This window comes from Ochotona princeps, chromosome 23, assembly GCF_030435755.1.
Source record: "Ochotona princeps isolate mOchPri1 chromosome 23, mOchPri1.hap1, whole genome shotgun sequence".
NCBI lineage: Eukaryota > Metazoa > Chordata > Mammalia > Lagomorpha > Ochotonidae > Ochotona > Ochotona princeps.
The window spans coordinates 3086704-3104859 of NC_080854.1; the positions used below are offsets into that span (position 1 = coordinate 3086704).

The 18156-nt window shown below is 50.7% G+C and overlaps 2 protein-coding genes across 2 annotated transcripts; one reads left to right on the forward strand and one right to left on the reverse strand.

Annotated features, from left to right (window-relative positions):
* Nucleotides 1–12248: 12248 nt before the first annotated feature.
* Nucleotides 12249–13806, reverse strand: LOC131483090 (inosine-5'-monophosphate dehydrogenase 1-like). Its single transcript, XM_058680048.1, has one exon. The coding sequence runs from the start codon at nucleotides 13804–13806 to the stop codon at nucleotides 12253–12255; it is 1554 nt and encodes a 517-aa protein (XP_058536031.1). The 3' UTR covers nucleotides 12249–12252.
* A 2362-nt stretch (nucleotides 13807–16168) lies between these two features.
* LOC101517459 (inosine-5'-monophosphate dehydrogenase 1-like) lies at nucleotides 16169–17726 on the forward strand. Its single transcript, XM_012931301.2, has one exon. It carries the CDS (start codon nucleotides 16169–16171, stop codon nucleotides 17720–17722), a length of 1554 nt encoding a protein of 517 aa, XP_012786755.2. The 3' UTR covers nucleotides 17723–17726.
* Nucleotides 17727–18156: the final 430 nt, after the last annotated feature.

Here is an 18156-nt window from a genome sequence, read left to right on the forward strand (position 1 = left end):
AAAAAAGTGAATCAGTGCATGAAAGAGCTTTCTGTCTCTCTTTCACTCTGTAACGCTATGCATTCTAAGTAAACTATGCCCACCAGTTCTGACCCTAGCAGCCCCGTGTCCCGTCCTGTACCCGACTTGTGGCCTGGGAAAGTAGTCAAGGTTGGCCCAAAACCTTGGGACCTTGCACCCCTGAGGGAAACCAGGATAAATCTCCAGGTTCCTGACTTTGGATCGAATCGATTCATCTCAGCTCTGGCCATTGTGGCCACAAAGGAGTGAATCATTGGACGGAAGATCTTCCTCTCAGTCTCTCCACTCTGTATATCTCACTTTGAATATAAATAAAACTTAGATAAATAAATAAGGCCTGTCGTAGTGGCCTAGCTGCCTGGGTCTCACCCTGCGTGCCTGAATGTCATGTGGTGTTGGTTCTGGTACTGGAGGCCCTGTTTCCTTTTTTTTTTTTTTTTAAAAGGATCATTTATTTGTATTGCAAAGTCAGATATACAGAGAAGAGGAGAGACAGAGAGGAAGATCTTCTGTCTGATGATTCAATCCCCAAGGGACCAACAACATATGCTGCATTGATCCGAAGCCAGGAGCCAGAAACTTCCTTTAGGTCTCCCATGAGTGTGCAAGCTTCAAGGCTTTGGGGCGTCCTCGACTGCTTTCCCAGGTCACAAACAAGGAGCTGGATGGGAATCGGGGCTGCTGTGATTAGAGCTGGCTTCCATATGGGATCCCGGCATGTTCAAAGCAAGGACTTTAGCTATTAGGTCACCACGCTGGGCCCTTCCCTTCTCTCTATCCAGCTCCCTGCTTGTGACCTGAGAGGGCTGTCAGAGATGGCCCAGGGCCTTGGAACCCTTGGTGGGTGACCTGATGGGGGATGGTCGAGGCTCTTGGCCACTTGGGGAGTGAGGCAGGATGGTGATTTTTCATTCTGCCTCTCCTCCTCTCTGTGTAGCTGACTTTCCAATAAAAATGGAATGGATCTTTCAGGAAAATGATAGATAGATAGATAGATAGATAGATAGATAGATAGATACATAGATACATAGATAGATAGATAGATAGATAGATAGATAGATAGACAGACAGACAGATACACTTGGGCTGCCTCATCAATCCCTCCAGAGACCCTCTTAGGCTGCCTTGACATCCACTCCTCCCACTCCACCCACAAATCACACTCTGCTCCACCTACTTCTCACAGTTCGCTGCTTCTTTCCCCACTTCCGTCTGAAGTTGACTAGCTAGCTCTCCACACTGAGAATCTGAGTGGCCACAATCACCTCTCCCCCTCCTCCTTCCTGTTTCTATGTAAACCACCCACTCGCTACAACTGCAGTTTTTCCAAGGTTTAAACTTATTCTTTCTGCTTTTGTCAACTGCACCCACCATCACCTCTTAGTCCAGTGGGGTGGGGTAAGACGTAACCTAAATAACATTTACTTCTGAAAACAATCTGTTACTTGTCAAACTTGTTGAGTAACTTATTTTTTTTCTTTTGCGTAACTTACTTTAGCAGAGTCCTCCAGCAGCATGAATATTCAACTAGAGATTTTGACAGTTTCAATTTTCATGTAAGTGAGAGAAATAGTTTTTAAGTGAGAGAAACATTTTCTACATGTTAACTTAGGAAGACCTATCATCTGGCCAAGTGAGTTAGCCTACTGGCTAAAGTCCTCAGCTTGCATCCCCTGAGATTCCCATATCAGGACTGGTTCCCAGCTGCTCCACTTCTCTTCGAGCTCCTTCTTTGTGGCCTGGGAATGCAGTAGACAATGGCCCAAATCCTTGGGACCTGCACCCATGTGAGAAACCTGGAAGAAGTTTCTGGCTCCTGGTTTTGGAGCAGCTCAACCATGGCCATTGTGGTCATTTGGGGAGAGAACCAGGAGATGGAAGATCTTTCTGTCCCCTCTGTAAATCTGCCTTTCCAATTCAAGTAAATAAACCTAAATAAAAGAGAGAAAAGGAAAGAACACATAACCTCTTGAATCCTAAGAGCAATGTTGCTGCCTGATTGAATATAACTCTTGGGCCTGGCATGATAGTCTAGTGGCTAAAGTCCTTAGCTTGCACATGCTGAGATCCCATATGAGCACCAGTTCTAATCCCGGCAGCCTTGCTTCCCATCCAGGTAACTGCTTGTGGCCTAGCAAAGCAGTGGAGGATGGCCCAAAGTCTTGGGACCATTCACCCTTGTGGGAGACCCGGAAGACACTCTGGGCTCCTGGTTTCAAATCAGTGCAGCTACAGTAGCTGTGGCCACCTGGGGAATGATTCTGATTTTCCAATTAAAATAAAAAATAAATTGTTTTAAATAAATAAATATAACTCTGAAGTTGTTCTCTAAGAAATACAGCATTCAGATCAAGGACAAACTGCTATAGAATTAAAAACTAATCCAGTGTTAATTTGTGCCAAGCTATGAGATGAACCCATGTTCTCTATCTGTTAGATTTTATATTAAGATACATAATTGTTACAAGCATAGAAATGTGTTCTTGATGAAGATCGTGAATGAAAACCTCATGTAGGATATAGGTGATTGTAGTCCGTAAAGTATCATCTGCAGCATTTCCTAAATATTGACCATTCATACATGGGATTAAAGTCCGATCCTCTGTTAAAGCAACAAAATTACCTCTACGATGTTATTATTTTCAATGGAAAGATAAATTTACAGAGAGGAGAAAGAGGAAGCATTCCATGTGCTGGTTCACTCTTCAAGTAGCCACAATAGCCAAAGAGAAGCCAATCTGAAGCCAGGAGCCAGGAGTGTCTGTCTTCTGAGTCTTCAACGTGGATGCAGGATCTCAATACTTTGGGGCATCCTCCGCGGCTTTCCCAGGCCACAAGCAGGAAGCTAGACAGGAAGAGGGCTGCCGGGATTAGAACTGGTGCTCATATGGGATCCCAGTGTATGAAAGCAAAAAACTTGAGCTGCTACCTACTGTGCCAGGTCCCATGGCAACAATTTAAATACCTGTTTCCCTTAGGTCTTGACTTCTTGAGGATTCCTGAGTTCTTTAGGTTCAAATTTTGTTGTCTGCCAATCTGCTGTAACATCAAAACCCTGTTCTCCTCCAATCTGCTGTAACTTTGTAACCCTGTTCCCACCAATCCATTGTAATCCCATGGCACCATACCTGATAACCCTATGCATCAATCTCTCATGGCCCCTCCCATAACCCTCACATAGCAATCCACTGCAGCGCCAGCAGTCCCATCCACCAATCTCTCACAGCCACTGATATCCACTCTCAAGTGGGTGCGTGCTCTCCCCCTCTCTCTTACTTCACTGGCGCCCCAATCTGCCACTATGGCAGGAAACGTCTCCCCCCTAGCTCTGCTCCTGTCCCTACAGCCATCATCCCTGCTGGGATAAGACCTCCTGTGTCCCTCGCTGTGTCTGGTGTTTTGGGTTTGTTGTGGTGGCAATCTAAAAAAAAGCGAACAGAAAAAGAGCTAACACCAAAAAGACATAATAAAGTTTTCTAGCCCTAGGCAGTACTTCAGACACCTGATGACTTTTAGCTTCTCCTAGGACGACCCCTGAAAAATACCCTGCTGCTGTTTATGTCCTCCTTTCAAAACATGATGCAACCAAAGTGGTCATCATGCCCTGTTCCTAACAGCACATAGGGTCCTTTCTTCTCTGGGAAGGAATGTGAGGAGTCAGCTGGGATATAAGCAGTTAGCGTTTCTAGACCCTGGTGAAGTTACCTTTCTAAAATAGAAAATCATACTTCTCCCCATTTCTTACCCTTCCAAGAGCAGTTCTCCATCAGGTTTAATATATAAATGGAAGAGGAGGGATCTGTAGGAGAAAACTTGATTTGAACTGTAGGACTAATTTACAAAACAAAGTAAGGTCCTTCCAGCAAGGGCTGTGGGAATTCCCACAGTGTTCTAAATGAATCACAATATGAGGTTGTGCAGAAGTGATTGCTTATTATTTAATGTAGCAGGGCAGCCATCATCTGACAGGCTGATGCACCAAGGCAAAGAAAGTGAGGGTTTTCACCAGGAGCGTGCATGATCTGGGAGTGGGAATGGGCCCAGTAGGGATTCAGTGAACGCCTTTCTCTTGGGTGAACACTTCCTCTTGGTGAGCATGAGAACCAGGACTGGGGCAGGGATGGTTAGACAGAGAGTGGCACCCTGTCTAGCATATGCACAGGCTGGATAGGGACGCTGGTTAGGTTGAACTAGGTTTCAATGCACATTGACATGTATGAGAGATGAATGGGATGTGGGAGAGATTGAACCAGTCTGCTGTGTGTACTGGCAAGCATGGGAACCAGGGCACGGGTCAGGCCTGGTGGGGGCTAGTGGGAGTCACTCTGACTAGGCTGCAGCTCCCACTGGTTTACATGAGGGCTGAGTGTGTGGTGAGCAGAGTCAGGCTGGGCTCCAACACCCACTGATTTGTGTAGACGAAAGGGCTGGAAACAGAACTGACCCAGCAATGGCAACCACCAGCATATGCATAGGCTGATTGTGGTGATGGACTGTGCTGGACCCTGTACTGAAAATTACACACAAGAATCAGGTCTGAGATCACCTTAGGTGAAGGTCTTTGGGGATTCTCCCAACAGAACCGCTGAACTGAGAACCCTAACCAAGAAGACAATCACAGGTTCCCTGGTCTGACCTCAGAGTGCACCTCAAAGGTGGGCTTCATCGGTGGCTTCAACGGAGCAGTGGACAGCGTAACTAGGTGCACGTGTAGAATATGGCAGCACATTGGAGCCTGCAGAGGACACCTGGTGCCACAAGAGAGGATGGATGACAGAAGAAATTGATCGCCTTCCCCAGCCATGTGTTGGCAGTGACTACCTGGGCAAGCAGAGACACTAAGGTGAACTATGTCAGCCAGTGGATTCTAGAGAAATCTCATTGTGCTTGGAATGGTGAGATTGGCAGCAATTCAGAATTATTGAACTATCAAAGCCACTTGAGTGGTGCCCTTGGAGCATGCCCCACATCAGGGACTCGGGGATTTTTGGGAGGCTAGGTTAGGTCTTCTCCCTTTATCTCCTCCATTTGCACACATACAGGAATAAAAAATGAGAAGGTAGAAAAAACGGTTTAGCCCACTTTCCTGTAAGAATTCTTTCATAGCTCTACAGTTACTCCAGTTGATAGACTATATTTCTAGTGTCATATAAAATAGTAATACAAAGGAGATTAGATATTTACATATTGTTCTAGCTTCTTTTTTAAGATTTATTTTATTTTCTTTTTATTGGAAAGTGAGATATACAGAGAGAGAATGATCTGCTGTCCACTGACTCACTCCACAAGCAGTCAGAGCGGCCGAATCTTTGCCAAGAAGAAGCCAGGAACCAGGAGCTTCTTCCGGGACTTCCATGTAGCTGCAGGGTACCATGGATTCGGGCTGTCCTCCACTGCTTTCCCAGGCCCCAAGCAGAGATCTGGATGGGAAGCATGGCTGCTGGGATTAGGACTGGTGACCATATGGAATTCTGGCAAGTGAAAGGTGAGATTTTTAGCCACTAGGCTGCGACACTACATCCCCATGTAGTGGTATACTTTCCATCAGTTACAATGAGAGACAAAACCTGGGTTAGGTCAAAAAGGGTGTGAATGGTTTCTTTCTTTGATTTTTTATTTTTCTATTTCAAATAATGTGTTCATGGTTGATCAGGGTGGGAATGATTGTATGTAGTTCAAAGATAATACAATATTAAGCAATTCTGTTTCTTCAGAGGTCAACTTGGAGGGTGAATTCCCAAACATATGAAAAGTATTTTTTTATTTTTAAAATTTTATTTATTTATTTATTTTTATTACAAAGTCAGATATACAGAGAGGAGAAGAGACCGAGAGAAAGATCTTCCATCCGATGATTCACTCCCCAAGTGAGTGCAGCGGCTGATTCTGTGCCAGTCCAAAGCCAGGAACCAGGAACCTCTTTTGGGTCTCCCACATGGGTGCAAGGTCCCAAAGCATTGGGCCGTCCTCGACTGCTTTCCCAGGCCACAAGTAGGGAGCTGGAAGGTAAGTGGAGCTGCCGGGATTAGAACCTGTGCTCATATGGGATCCAGGTGCGTTCAAGGCGAGGACTTTAGCTGCTAGGCCACACTGCCAGGCCCAACATGGGAAGTATTTGAAATCCTGAAGAGATATTCAGGTTTTTGAGGAATCAAAATGGTGCAAGAGAGTAAGGACATGTTCAAACAGAGAAATATTAGTCAGTGTGAAGCAGAGAGTGTGGGGAGCCATGCAGTTGGGTTGGATGGCATGGGTCTGATGAGCACCGCTCCTCGGTTCTCAAGGCTATGAGGAGATTCTGGCTGTGAAGCAAGGTCTGCCGGAATGTCTCTGGTCACCTCATTGCCTCCCCCACACCCGATTGTATGGACACTCAATCACCTCTCTGATGTTTCATAGAATTCTCCTGAGGGTGTTGTTGTTGTTTTTCTGCTACTGTGAAGTGATTCCTGTAACTGGTATGACACCTCAAATTGATCAATCATGTTATGATAAAAGCATCTTTAGTTATGTAAGGCTGTGGCACACAGCTAAAAGTATATAATAATACAGTTGAGCCCACTATGTTTCCAAATATCCTGTTATGTGCCCACTTTTGTCCTGAAGTTTGCCCTAGTATAAGTAATGTTTTCCTTAAGAAATGGCTTGATAATATCTTGGAACTGATGGCAACCATGGAGGTACAAAGAGTTTGTTTACCATGCACCTCAAACTGTTACAACACATGATATGATGCATTTTAGTTTCTCACCACTGAAAGCAAAAGTATATGGGGCATCTTCTATAGGGAAACAGATGTGAACTCCCTCAAAATGGCTTAAAATCTCTATCTTATATTGGCACTTCTGTTTAGGGAAAGAGAACAGTTTATAAAGATAAAAGCAAGTTTCTTGTAAAGCCCTTGTTTGCAGTTTGGCTGTGCTGCCTTGGTCCTTTTTACCACCCTTTAACAAAAGAACAAAAACCAATTGAATCAGCACTAGGTGAAGGTGACGGTAATTAATGTATGATTTGATTATAAGATTTAGCAAAGAATCTATGTTATATGCCTTTATAAAATCCTTTCATTCATGATCTTTCAATTCTGCACTCTTAATATTTTAAGCAATATTAGTTTGATTGTGTTTAGTAAAAATTGATTTTGAGTAAAGTAAACTACTTGTCACTATGTAACCGCATGTGCTGCCAACTGTGGAGTTCCTGGCTTCAGCAAGGTGACTGCAGGTTAAAATGAGTAATGGTTTGTTGAGAATGTTTTCTTTAGGATTGTTTTTTATATTCTCTTAATTATGAAGTAAAAATGAAGCAATTCGTCATTGTGCAAAAGCTTGTGATGATTTGTGTATAAATAAAGAAGGCAGCTTTTCTGAGTTGTCCATTATGAGCATCATGCCATAGTGGTCCATGTCTTATCTCTTCCTCTTATAGTCTCGCCGATCCACGCTACCTTTGCAAGCTCTCAGTCATCTGGAGCAGATCTCCGGCAAGAGAGGGCACATTCTAGGAGATAGGAGAGGACAGAACAACAGCAGAGGGGTACCTGGAGACTAACAAACACAAGAAAGCAGCAGACACAATGGTGTGGTGTTGCAATGACTGATACACTTGCTTGCACCATTCAGCAAATGGCGATCTGAAATCCACCGGCACCTGGAACTCCACCAGCAGCAAAGCCGGAAGGAGCGTTCATCAGGAGATCAGAGGTGAACGTAGATGAAGAACTGCCCAACCTGCTGGTCCGTTTGATTTCACCAGGAGCAGAGACAGAGAGACAGGATCCAGAGAGCCAATATGGAAACAGGGTGGATTTCATTGCCAAGTCAGCTTTCTAGAGCCGAATTTGGCACCATTTTGTTTAAAGTGGCAAGGGCTATGGGGCAGGACAGCACCCGCCCGGAATTCGGAGTGAACTCATTTCTGACTCCGTGAACTACAACAATGTGGCATCCTACACGTTTCACCCAAGACAGGTCCGGGTATCCCTCAGACCTGATGGCCAGCAGATCAAAAACCCTAGTAGTGGTATAACAGGCACCATCTCTTGCAGTGTGACTAAAAATTTAAGACTGCAGGGAACAACAGTGAGCTTCACAAGCACATGCACTGAGCTCATGAGAACTCACCAAGCTCAGTGCATTGCATTGGTCCCACAGGAAAATAATACTGACTATAGCATTGTATTGTTGTGGGGTGTAAGCGAGATCACACCAGACATATCTAAGGTTTATTAAGCAGTCTTTATTAATTAGGCTTGGTGACAATAGAGCACACTAGAAATAGCAAATCACACATCCATATGGCAATCCAACGAATCACAATCCAGCCAGTCATAATCCAACCAAACAAAACCTCAAGAGGATCAAATGGTCATTACCCTCAAGTCAATCCACTAAGCTACACACCTATGTCCCAGCTTCCCCAACAATGTAAGTTATCCTAAGAGACATGCAATGAATAACCCAATCACACCTACAAGCTTGCACACGTTCACCTTCCCCTGGCTACTCTGCCCACATTCCATCACTGTTAGGCTTTACCTCTCCTGGAACTCCTGATAGCACGCAGACCAGAAATAACATTGTTACACTCATTGTACCATCTAAGCAGTACCCAGGGAACATGCTCAGGGGATTACCTGTCCAGGGTCAACCAAGAGTCTAGGTGCCAGAGCAATGGAAAGACCCGAGCAGAAAGAGAGCGAGCCCCTGCTTCACGGGCATTTTAAAGGGGCTTGTGAGGGGAGTGGTTACACAACAATGCAATACCATCCCCTCTCAGATGATAGGTGAGTCACAGGTGGGCAGGAGAGAATACGTAGGTGTGTGGAGGGGTTGGATGAGGGTGGAATGAACATTCCATTGCTGTTAGGACCCACCTTCAGGACAGAGGGTAGGGGTCACAGCCACATTTCATTTGCCCATCGTCAAAGGGTGCTGGCTATCACTGGCTGCACCCCGTAACAGTTTGAGTCAAACTAGGTATGTGTGGCCATCAGACCTAATGGTCAACAGGTTCTGGCAAGATCAGTACCACCAACAACCTAGCTATATAGGACACCCGAAGTCTCCCTAATTCTGGGACCTGCTTGAAACAGAAGTGGGGAAAGGTTGTACAAACAATGGTGCAGCCTCAGCACAGTATCTCAGGAAATGGAAACTGTTGAGTCAGGAGCTGTGGCTACAGAGATCACGGGGCTAAGATCCCAGACCTGGAACTGGCTAGAGGGACTGGCACAAGGGACTGCAAGCAAAGAGCATGTATTAGCTGGAATAAGTAAAATCAAATTGTAGACCTGTGGGTGGCAGAGCTTAGAAACCTGCCCCAAGGAGACGACTCTGCGAACCAGAAGTACAATGACCAGGGAGCAAAAGAAGAGACAGAGGCACAATGAATAGAACTGAAGACTCCCCTGCAAAGGAGCAAAACTCGATGCCAACCTCAGAATAAACTGAGGAAGACATCGAGAAAATAGGAGTTACAGAATTCAAAACATGTGTTATAAAAATTTTTAGCCATAAGGAGAAGCACATAAAGCAGATGTTCAAGGCATTTAAGGAACATGTCACACTGGAAATGAATCCAATGAAAACTGATACATTCGAAATGAAGAATACAGGGGAGCAAGCTAAAAGTACAGTGGAGAGTCTGCAAAACAGAATGAAGGAGGCAGAAGATAGAACCTCAGAATTGGAAGCTATGTCCTGTCACCAGGGGGAAACTAACAAAAAGCTGGAAGCAGAGATGAATCAGGCCAAAAAAGGATTCAAGAATTGAAAGACACTAAGAACTGGTCTGAAATATGAATTATGGGAGTCCCAGAAGGTGCAGAAAGAGAAACTGGGATGAAAGGCATATTGAATGAAATAATCAGGGGGAAATCACCCTAATCTGTAGAAAGAATTGCAAAACAACATCCAAGAGGGGCACAGAACTCCCAACGGGCTTGAACAAAACCGATCTTCACCACGACACATGATAATCCATCTCTCTTCAATCAAACATATGGAAAAGATCCTTCAATGTGCACATGAAGAAAGAGTCAGCTGCCATATAAAGCCATGCCAATGAAACTCACAGGACACCTCTCACAAAAATCACTACCGGCAAGAAGAGAATGGAGTGGCATAGTCCAGAGTCCAAAGGAAAAACAAAACAAACAAACAAAAAACCTCTTGGTCCAGGATAACATATCCAGCAAAGCTTTCTTTTGTCTTTGAAAGTGAAATAAAACTCTATAGTTCAAAGAATTTGCCTCTTCCAGACCTGCCCTACAGAGGAGAGATACTTCAAGATGTTCTCTTGACAGAAACGAGGAATAGCACCCACCAAAAACAAAGGCAAATGGGAAGAACATCCCAGCAAAGTGACAACAGAAGACTAAATCAAGGAACAACCCATTCCTAAAATGACAGGATCAAATGACCACCCATTTGTATTAACCCTGACGTGAACGGCTTAAACTCATCAATCAAACAGCATGGATTAGTAGACTGGATGACAAAACAAAGCCCCTCAATTTGTTGCCTACAGGAGACACATTTCACCAACGGAAATCAGCATAAACCATATCTCATGGATCTGGACGTTTTTGTTGTTAGTTTCATCTCTTCAAAACATGTTCTTCTGATTCAATTCTTCAATGACTCCTTGATCATGCAGCAGCATCATTTCCTCCAAGAAGGTCCTTTATTATCCTTGACATTTCTTCAACGACACATGAGTCATTCAATAGCATGTTCCTCAACTTCATGGTGTTGCTCATTTCTTTTTTCTTCTTCTTATTGTTGATTTTCTTGTGTAGCTTTTCGCTGAGGGAGCTGTATCCTAGCTGTGAAATGGAGACTCTCCTATCCAGATGTGAGGATACACGGCAGTATGCATCTCTAGTGCCAGACTAAAGATGGACTGCCAACGAAACTGTTCACTCCATGACAACAGGATGATGGACTGTCTGCCATGATCCATGGACACAGACATCAACATATCCTGTGTATGAAGAACTAGACTTTAGTCATGAGAGAGGGGAACTCGATGGGTGAGGGACTGGGGAGGGGACAAGGGAAATCTCAGGGGCCTATGGAACTGTATCATCAAATGATCATCATCATGATTCATGAAAGATAAAAAGAAAAACAAAATCCGTATCTGACAAAAGGATGTCTGAGCTTCTAATTCCATCATTGCCAGGCGTCTCCTGGATTCCTCTCCGCCCCTGCCCTTCACTTGACTGGCCATCACTGGCCACTGCCTTGCTTGTTCCGCATCAGTGGTCAGATGTGGGCAGGGAAGGGTATGATGTGGCGAGCCAGCTGGGTGCTGACTGATTGCAAAGCAGAGCTGTTACCTAATGCCGGGTTCTGTCAGAGCCACAGGTATGCTGCTCAGAAGTTGAGAATGAGGCCAGCCATTCAGTCGACACTGAAAACAATTTTGTTTCTGCTTGGTTTATTGGATTTTGCATACAGACTCATCACACTGGAGGAAAAGTGTACCAGTCAATATACATTTTTTATGGAGATGTGCTCACTGTATTCCGGTTCTTCAATCTACAAGGATGCAACTGTGAGCCCAAGTGTGCAAAGTCAAAGCCTTCGGCTGCAGCTGAGAGGAGAGGGTAGGAGCGGGAGCCCAGGGTGGGTGGCATGTCAGAAAGCAGAGAGCCTCCTCCCCAGGGTGAGGGTGAGGGTGAGGGTGAGGCCTGGGAAGCCTGAGGAGCAGGGTAGGGCGGGGAGACTCAGGCCAGGGGGAGGGGGCAGAGACCTCCCTCTGGCCTGGTCAGGAGCCTTACGGGGTAGAGGGCAGGAGCTGGAGAGCACCATTTCCTGCGGGTGGGAGGAGGGAGGGACGGAACCTTCAGGAGAAGCTGGGAGAGGGTTGCCCGCCCCAGGGACAGGCCAGAGCAGGCTGCAGCAGGAAAGACCTGAGGCAGGCACAGTGCCCAAGAACCCAGCTGGCAAGGCCAGGGGAGAGGCTGCAGGAGGGGCAGCCCAGGGGCACTCCCAGCAGAGTCCGGCCCCCCCACCGCGAGGCAGGGAGTGGCAGTGCAAGGATGCTCAGCTAGGGGTCACGGACCCCTCAGGGCCAGCCTCTCTTTCCTCTCTGCTGGGCAAGCAGTTCTTAGTGCAAATCTGTGGGCCGCTCAGCTATGCAGGCCGTGCCCAAACCGGCACCACAGGGCGCACCACTCCCGCCGTTGCAGCCGCCACCCCCGCTGCCAACCAGCCTCAGTCCTCAGTACAGCCGCTTCTCATAAGAGTGCAGGCCATGGACGCCACCCTCCATCTGGGCTGACACGGTCCGCTTCTCGAACTTGAGCTCTCCTGAGTACATCATGCAGCGCAGGAGGGACAGGCTCCGGGCCCCGATATCCTGGCAGCCATGCTGGAGGCCGGCGATGAGGTAGGGCAGGAACTTGTGAATGGAGCCCTTGTCCTGCAGGGAGCCCGACACGCCCTGCGCGATCTTGACCTTGTCCCCCTCGCTCAAGTATCGCTTCTGGCTGCTGCTGCTCTTCTCCATGGCATCTAGCGAGCCCATGCCCCGGTACTTCTTGAGCCTCACCCCATCCGAGAAGAAGTACTCACCAGGAGCCTCCGTGGTGGCGGCCAGCAGAGAGCCCATCATCACTGTAGATGCGCCCAGAGCCAGGGCCTTGACCATGTGTCCCACGGCCTGAATGCCGCCATCAGCTATCACGGGCACCCCAAAGCGCCGAGCGTACTGGGCCACCTGGTACACGGCCGTGCCCTGGGGCCGCCCGCAGGCCGTCACTTCCTGAGTGATGCAGATGGAGCCGCAGCCCATGCCCACGCGCAGCCCGTCCACGCCAGCGTCGATCAGGTTCTTGGCTTGGGCCCTTGTCACCACGTTGCCCCCAATCACCTGCAGCTGGGGGTACTTGTGCTTGATGTAGTGCACCATGGCAAGCTGGTAGGTGGAGTTGCCCTGGGAGGAGTCCAGCACGATGACATCAGCACCGGCCTGAGTGAGCAAGTGCAGGCGGTACTTGTCGTCCTCCCGGGTGCCCAGGGCTGCTCCACACAGCAGCTGCTTGTGGGAGTCCTTGGAGGCCAGAGGGTAGTCGCGGTTCTTCTTGAGGTCGGTGCGGGTGATGAGGGCCACCAGCTCGTCCCGCTCATTGACGATAGGCAGCTTGCCTTTCTTGCTGCGCTGCAGGATCTCCTTTGCCTCCTTCAAGGTCACGCCCGCCCGAGCCACCATCAGCTCCAGGCGCGGTGTCATCACCTCGCTGAGGAGCCTCGTGTGGTCCTTCTCGGCGAGGAAGTCGATATCTCGGGTGGTGACCATGCCCACCAGCTTGCCGCCCATGGCGCCCGTCTGTGTGAGCGGGATGCCCGAGAAGCCGTGCCGAAGCTTGGCCTGCAACACGTCGCCCACCGTGTGCGAGGGACTCAGCACCACCGGGTCCGTGATGAAGCCCTGCTGGAACTTCTTGACCTTGCGCACCTCGCTGGCCTGGAACTCCGGGGTGCAGTTGTGGTGAATGAAACCAATGCCTCCCATGAGAGCCATGGCAATGGCCATGTCGGCCTCCGTCACGGTGTCCATGGGGGAGGAGATGAGCGGTGTCTTGAGCGTGATCTCCCGAGTCAAGGCTGAAGTGAGGTCCACCTGGTCAGCTGTGAAGTCGATGAAGCCTGGCAGGATCAGGAAGTCGTTGTAAGTGAGGCCGTCGGCGCTGGCGAAGAGCTGCTGCGCTGTGAGCCCGTCCTGGGGCAGGGAGCCGGTGCCGCCACCGTCGCCGCTGATCAGGTGGTCCGCCATGCTGCTGCTGCTGCTGCTGCTTCTGCTTCTGCTGCTGCTGCTGCTGCTGCTGAGACCCGATGGAAACACCGCGTGGGCAGACAGACCTCCTCCTCCTCCTCCTCCTCCTCCTCCTCCTCCTCCACCACCACCGCCACCACCACCACTCTGGGTGCTGCTGTCGCTGCTTCTGCTGCTGCTGACGCCACGGAAAAGCTGCCTCTGCCGGCCGGGCGGGGCCGGGCGTGCCTGGGGTGGAGCAGGCGGGGTGGGGGCAGCTTCAGCAGGGCGGTCTGGGCACCACTCTCCCTGCTCTCCCTGCCCTCCCCGCCCACCAGCCCGCCCTGGGGAGGCCTCCCTGCAATGCCCTGGGGAGGCTGCCCTGCCCTGCGCCGCACATAGGCGCCTGCTCCAGTCCTTCAAGATACATTTGAACATTCACAGTGTTTACATTTTACATTATGCATATATAGATTTACATGGCATGTTGATATGGGCATTTTTTTCCCAGGTGTTTGAAGTTATTGGAATATATGTATTGCATTGGGTCTATAGGCTTAGCTTATAAAATAAGGACACACTGCCAAGCAAGGGTGTGGGAACAACTGAGAAGATCTACAGATAGACTTAGCGGAACTCCCATAACCAATATGTCAATCGCTCAAACCCTCCTCCCTTATCCTATGTGGCCCTCAGTCTGTGAAACCTGATGCTACTTGGGTGTGGACCAGTTGGAGTCCCAGGGGCAGGGGATCTGACAGGGATCCAGGTAGCTTGGCTCAGGTTCTGGGACTCCCCCGTGTGGTTGAGGTTTGTGTTTGTGAGCCCCTGGGGGGAGGAGAGAACCGGCAGGACTTGGGTCACCTAGTCCAGGTCTAGGAACCTGCCTGTGAGGTGGGTGATGGGTTTGTGATCCCCAAGGGTGCAGGATCTGGTGGGGGTTGAGTCATTTGCCTCCGGTCCTTGGGCTTCCCTGGAATGGGGTGCTGTTTGTGAGCTGCAGGGGTGGAGCATCCTGCAGGACTCAGGTCCTGGGGCTTGTCTACTCAGTGGTTGTCAGGTTTGTCATGCTTGCCAGTAGGAGTAGTGCCCCAGCATGTGGGCACCATCAGCGACCCCACTTGGTCCCTCCCCACCCTTTCCCTGGGTTTCACTTTCACATGGACTGCTTGGGTGCTACAGCCCAGTCTGGCACAGGTTGCCTCACCTCCCTCAGCATTTGTCAGTGGGTGCTGTGGCCTGTCCAGCCCAGGTCCACCCCCAATGCCAGCCAACACTGGTGCTGGTTACAGCTTAGTCTAGCCCCGCGCATCTGCCCTAGTCCCAGGTCTAATGTGGATTGACTGGTATTGTGCCCTGACCCAGCTGGACCCACACTTCATTCTGGTACTGCGACTCACCACCAGATGAGATGGACTGATACAGCCTGGTCTGTTTCTGATCTGCGCCAAATGGATGCATGTGGATACCACATTTTGGCCTGATCTAAGCTACTCCCCAGCTTGCTCCTTGCACTCACTTGCAGGGACTAGTTCCCTACAGAGGAGTTCCCTAACCCCCTCCACCAAGATATGTTCCAAGGCCAGACCCCTGTTCCTACACTCAAGCAGGTTCTGGGATCCAGCTCTGCTACACAGGCCCCACAGCCATAGATTTCATGTGGGGTGGCATGTGTCTGTCAGCGAGGCTCTGTGCCTACAAGTCCATTTCAGGACTGTCACGTGGGCTGGTGAATCAGTCTGACTCACACAGAGAGATCTTGCAATCTCCTCCATACCACCAAGTTTATCTGTAGATCTTCTCAGTTGTCCCCACACCCTTGCTTGGCAGTGTGTCCTTATTTTATAAGCTAAGCCTATAGACCCAATGCAATACATATATTCCAATAACTTCAAACACCTGGGAAAAAAATGCCCATATCAACATGCCATGTAAATCTATATATGCATAATGTAAAATGTAAACACTGTGAATGTTCAAATGTATCTTGAAGGACTGGAGCAGGCGCCTATGTGCGGCGCAGGGCAGGGCAGCCTCCCCAGGGCATTGCAGGGAGGCCTCCCCAGGGCGGGCTGGTGGGCGGGGAGGGCAGGGAGAGCAGGGAGAGTGGTGCCCAGACCGCCCTGCTGAAGCTGCCCCGACCCCGCCTGCTCCACCCCAGGCACGCCCGGCCCCGCCCGGCCGGCAGAGGCAGCTTTTCCGTGGCGTCAGCAGCAGCAGAAGCAGCGACAGCAGCACCCAGAGTGGTGGTGGTGGTGGTGGTGGTGGAGGAGGAGGAGGAGGAGGAGGAGGAGGAGGAGGTCTGTCTGCCCACGCGGTGTTTCCATCGGGTCTCAGCAGCAGCAGCAGCAGCAGCAGCAGCAGAAGCAGAAGCAGCAGCAGCATGGCGGACCACCTGATCAGCGGCGACGGTGGCGGCACCGGCTCCCTGCCCCAGGACGGGCTCACAGCGCAGCAGCTCTTCGCCAGCGCCGACGGCCTCACTTACAACGACTTCCTGATCCTGCCAGGCTTCATCGACTTCACAGCTGACCAGGTGGACCTCACTTCAGCCTTGACTCGGGAGATCACGCTCAAGACACCGCTCATCTCCTCCCCCATGGACACCGTGACGGAGGCCGACATGGCCATTGCCATGGCTCTCATGGGAGGCATTGGTTTCATTCACCACAACTGCACCCCGGAGTTCCAGGCCAGCGAGGTGCGCAAGGTCAAGAAGTTCCAGCAGGGCTTCATCACGGACCCGGTGGTGCTGAGTCCCTCGCACACGGTGGGCGACGTGTTGCAGGCCAAGCTTCGGCACGGCTTCTCGGGCATCCCGCTCACACAGACGGGCGCCATGGGCGGCAAGCTGGTGGGCATGGTCACCACCCGAGATATCGACTTCCTCGCCGAGAAGGACCACACGAGGCTCCTCAGCGAGGTGATGACACCGCGCCTGGAGCTGATGGTGGCTCGGGCGGGCGTGACCTTGAAGGAGGCAAAGGAGATCCTGCAGCGCAGCAAGAAAGGCAAGCTGCCTATCGTCAATGAGCGGGACGAGCTGGTGGCCCTCATCACCCGCACCGACCTCAAGAAGAACCGCGACTACCCTCTGGCCTCCAAGGACTCCCACAAGCAGCTGCTGTGTGGAGCAGCCCTGGGCACCCGGGAGGACGACAAGTACCGCCTGCACTTGCTCACTCAGGCCGGTGCTGATGTCATCGTGCTGGACTCCTCCCAGGGCAACTCCGCCTACCAGCTTGCCATGGTGCACTACATCAAGCACAAGTACCCCCAGCTGCAGGTGATTGGGGGCAACGTGGTGACAAGGGCCCAAGCCAAGAACCTGATCGACGCTGGCGTGGACGGGCTGCGCGTGGGCATGGGCTGCGGCTCCATCTGCATCACTCAGGAAGTGACGGCCTGCGGGCGGCCCCAGGGCACGGCCGTGTACCAGGTGGCCCAGTACGCTCGGCGCTTTGGGGTGCCCGTGATAGCTGATGGCGGCATTCAGGCCGTGGGACACATGGTCAAGGCCCTGGCTCTGGGCGCATCTACAGTGATGATGGGCTCTCTGCTGGCCGCCACCACGGAGGCTCCTGGTGAGTACTTCTTCTCGGATGGGGTGAGGCTCAAGAAGTACCGGGGCATGGGCTCGCTAGATGCCATGGAGAAGAGCAGCAGCAGCCAGAAGCGATACTTGAGCGAGGGGGACAAGGTCAAGATCGCGCAGGGCGTGTCGGGCTCCCTGCAGGACAAGGGCTCCATTCACAAGTTCCTGCCCTACCTCATCGCCGGCCTCCAGCATGGCTGCCAGGATATCGGGGCCCGGAGCCTGTCCCTCCTGCGCTGCATGATGTACTCAGGAGAGCTCAAGTTCGAGAAGCGGACCGTGTCAGCCCAGATGGAGGGTGGCGTCCATGGCCTGCACTCTTATGAGAAGCGGCTGTACTGAGGACTGAGGCTGGTTGGCAGCGGGGTGGCGGCTGCAACGGCGGGAGTGGTGCGCCCTGTGGTGCCGGTTTGGGCACGGCCTGCATAGCTGAGCGGCCCACAGATTTGCACTAAGAACTGCTTGCCCAGCAGAGAGGAAAGAGAGGCTGGCCCTGAGGGGTCCGTGACCCCTAGCTGAGCATCCTTGCACTGCCACTCCCTGCCTCGCGGTGGGGGGGCCGGACTCTGCTGGGAGTGCCCCTGGGCTGCCCCTCCTGCAGCCTCTCCCCTGGCCTTGCCAGCTGGGTTCTTGGGCACTGTGCCTGCCTCAGGTCTTTCCTGCTGCAGCCTGCTCTGGCCTGTCCCTGGGGCGGGCAACCCTCTCCCAGCTTCTCCTGAAGGTTCCGTCCCTCCCTCCTCCCACCCGCAGGAAATGGTGCTCTCCAGCTCCTGCCC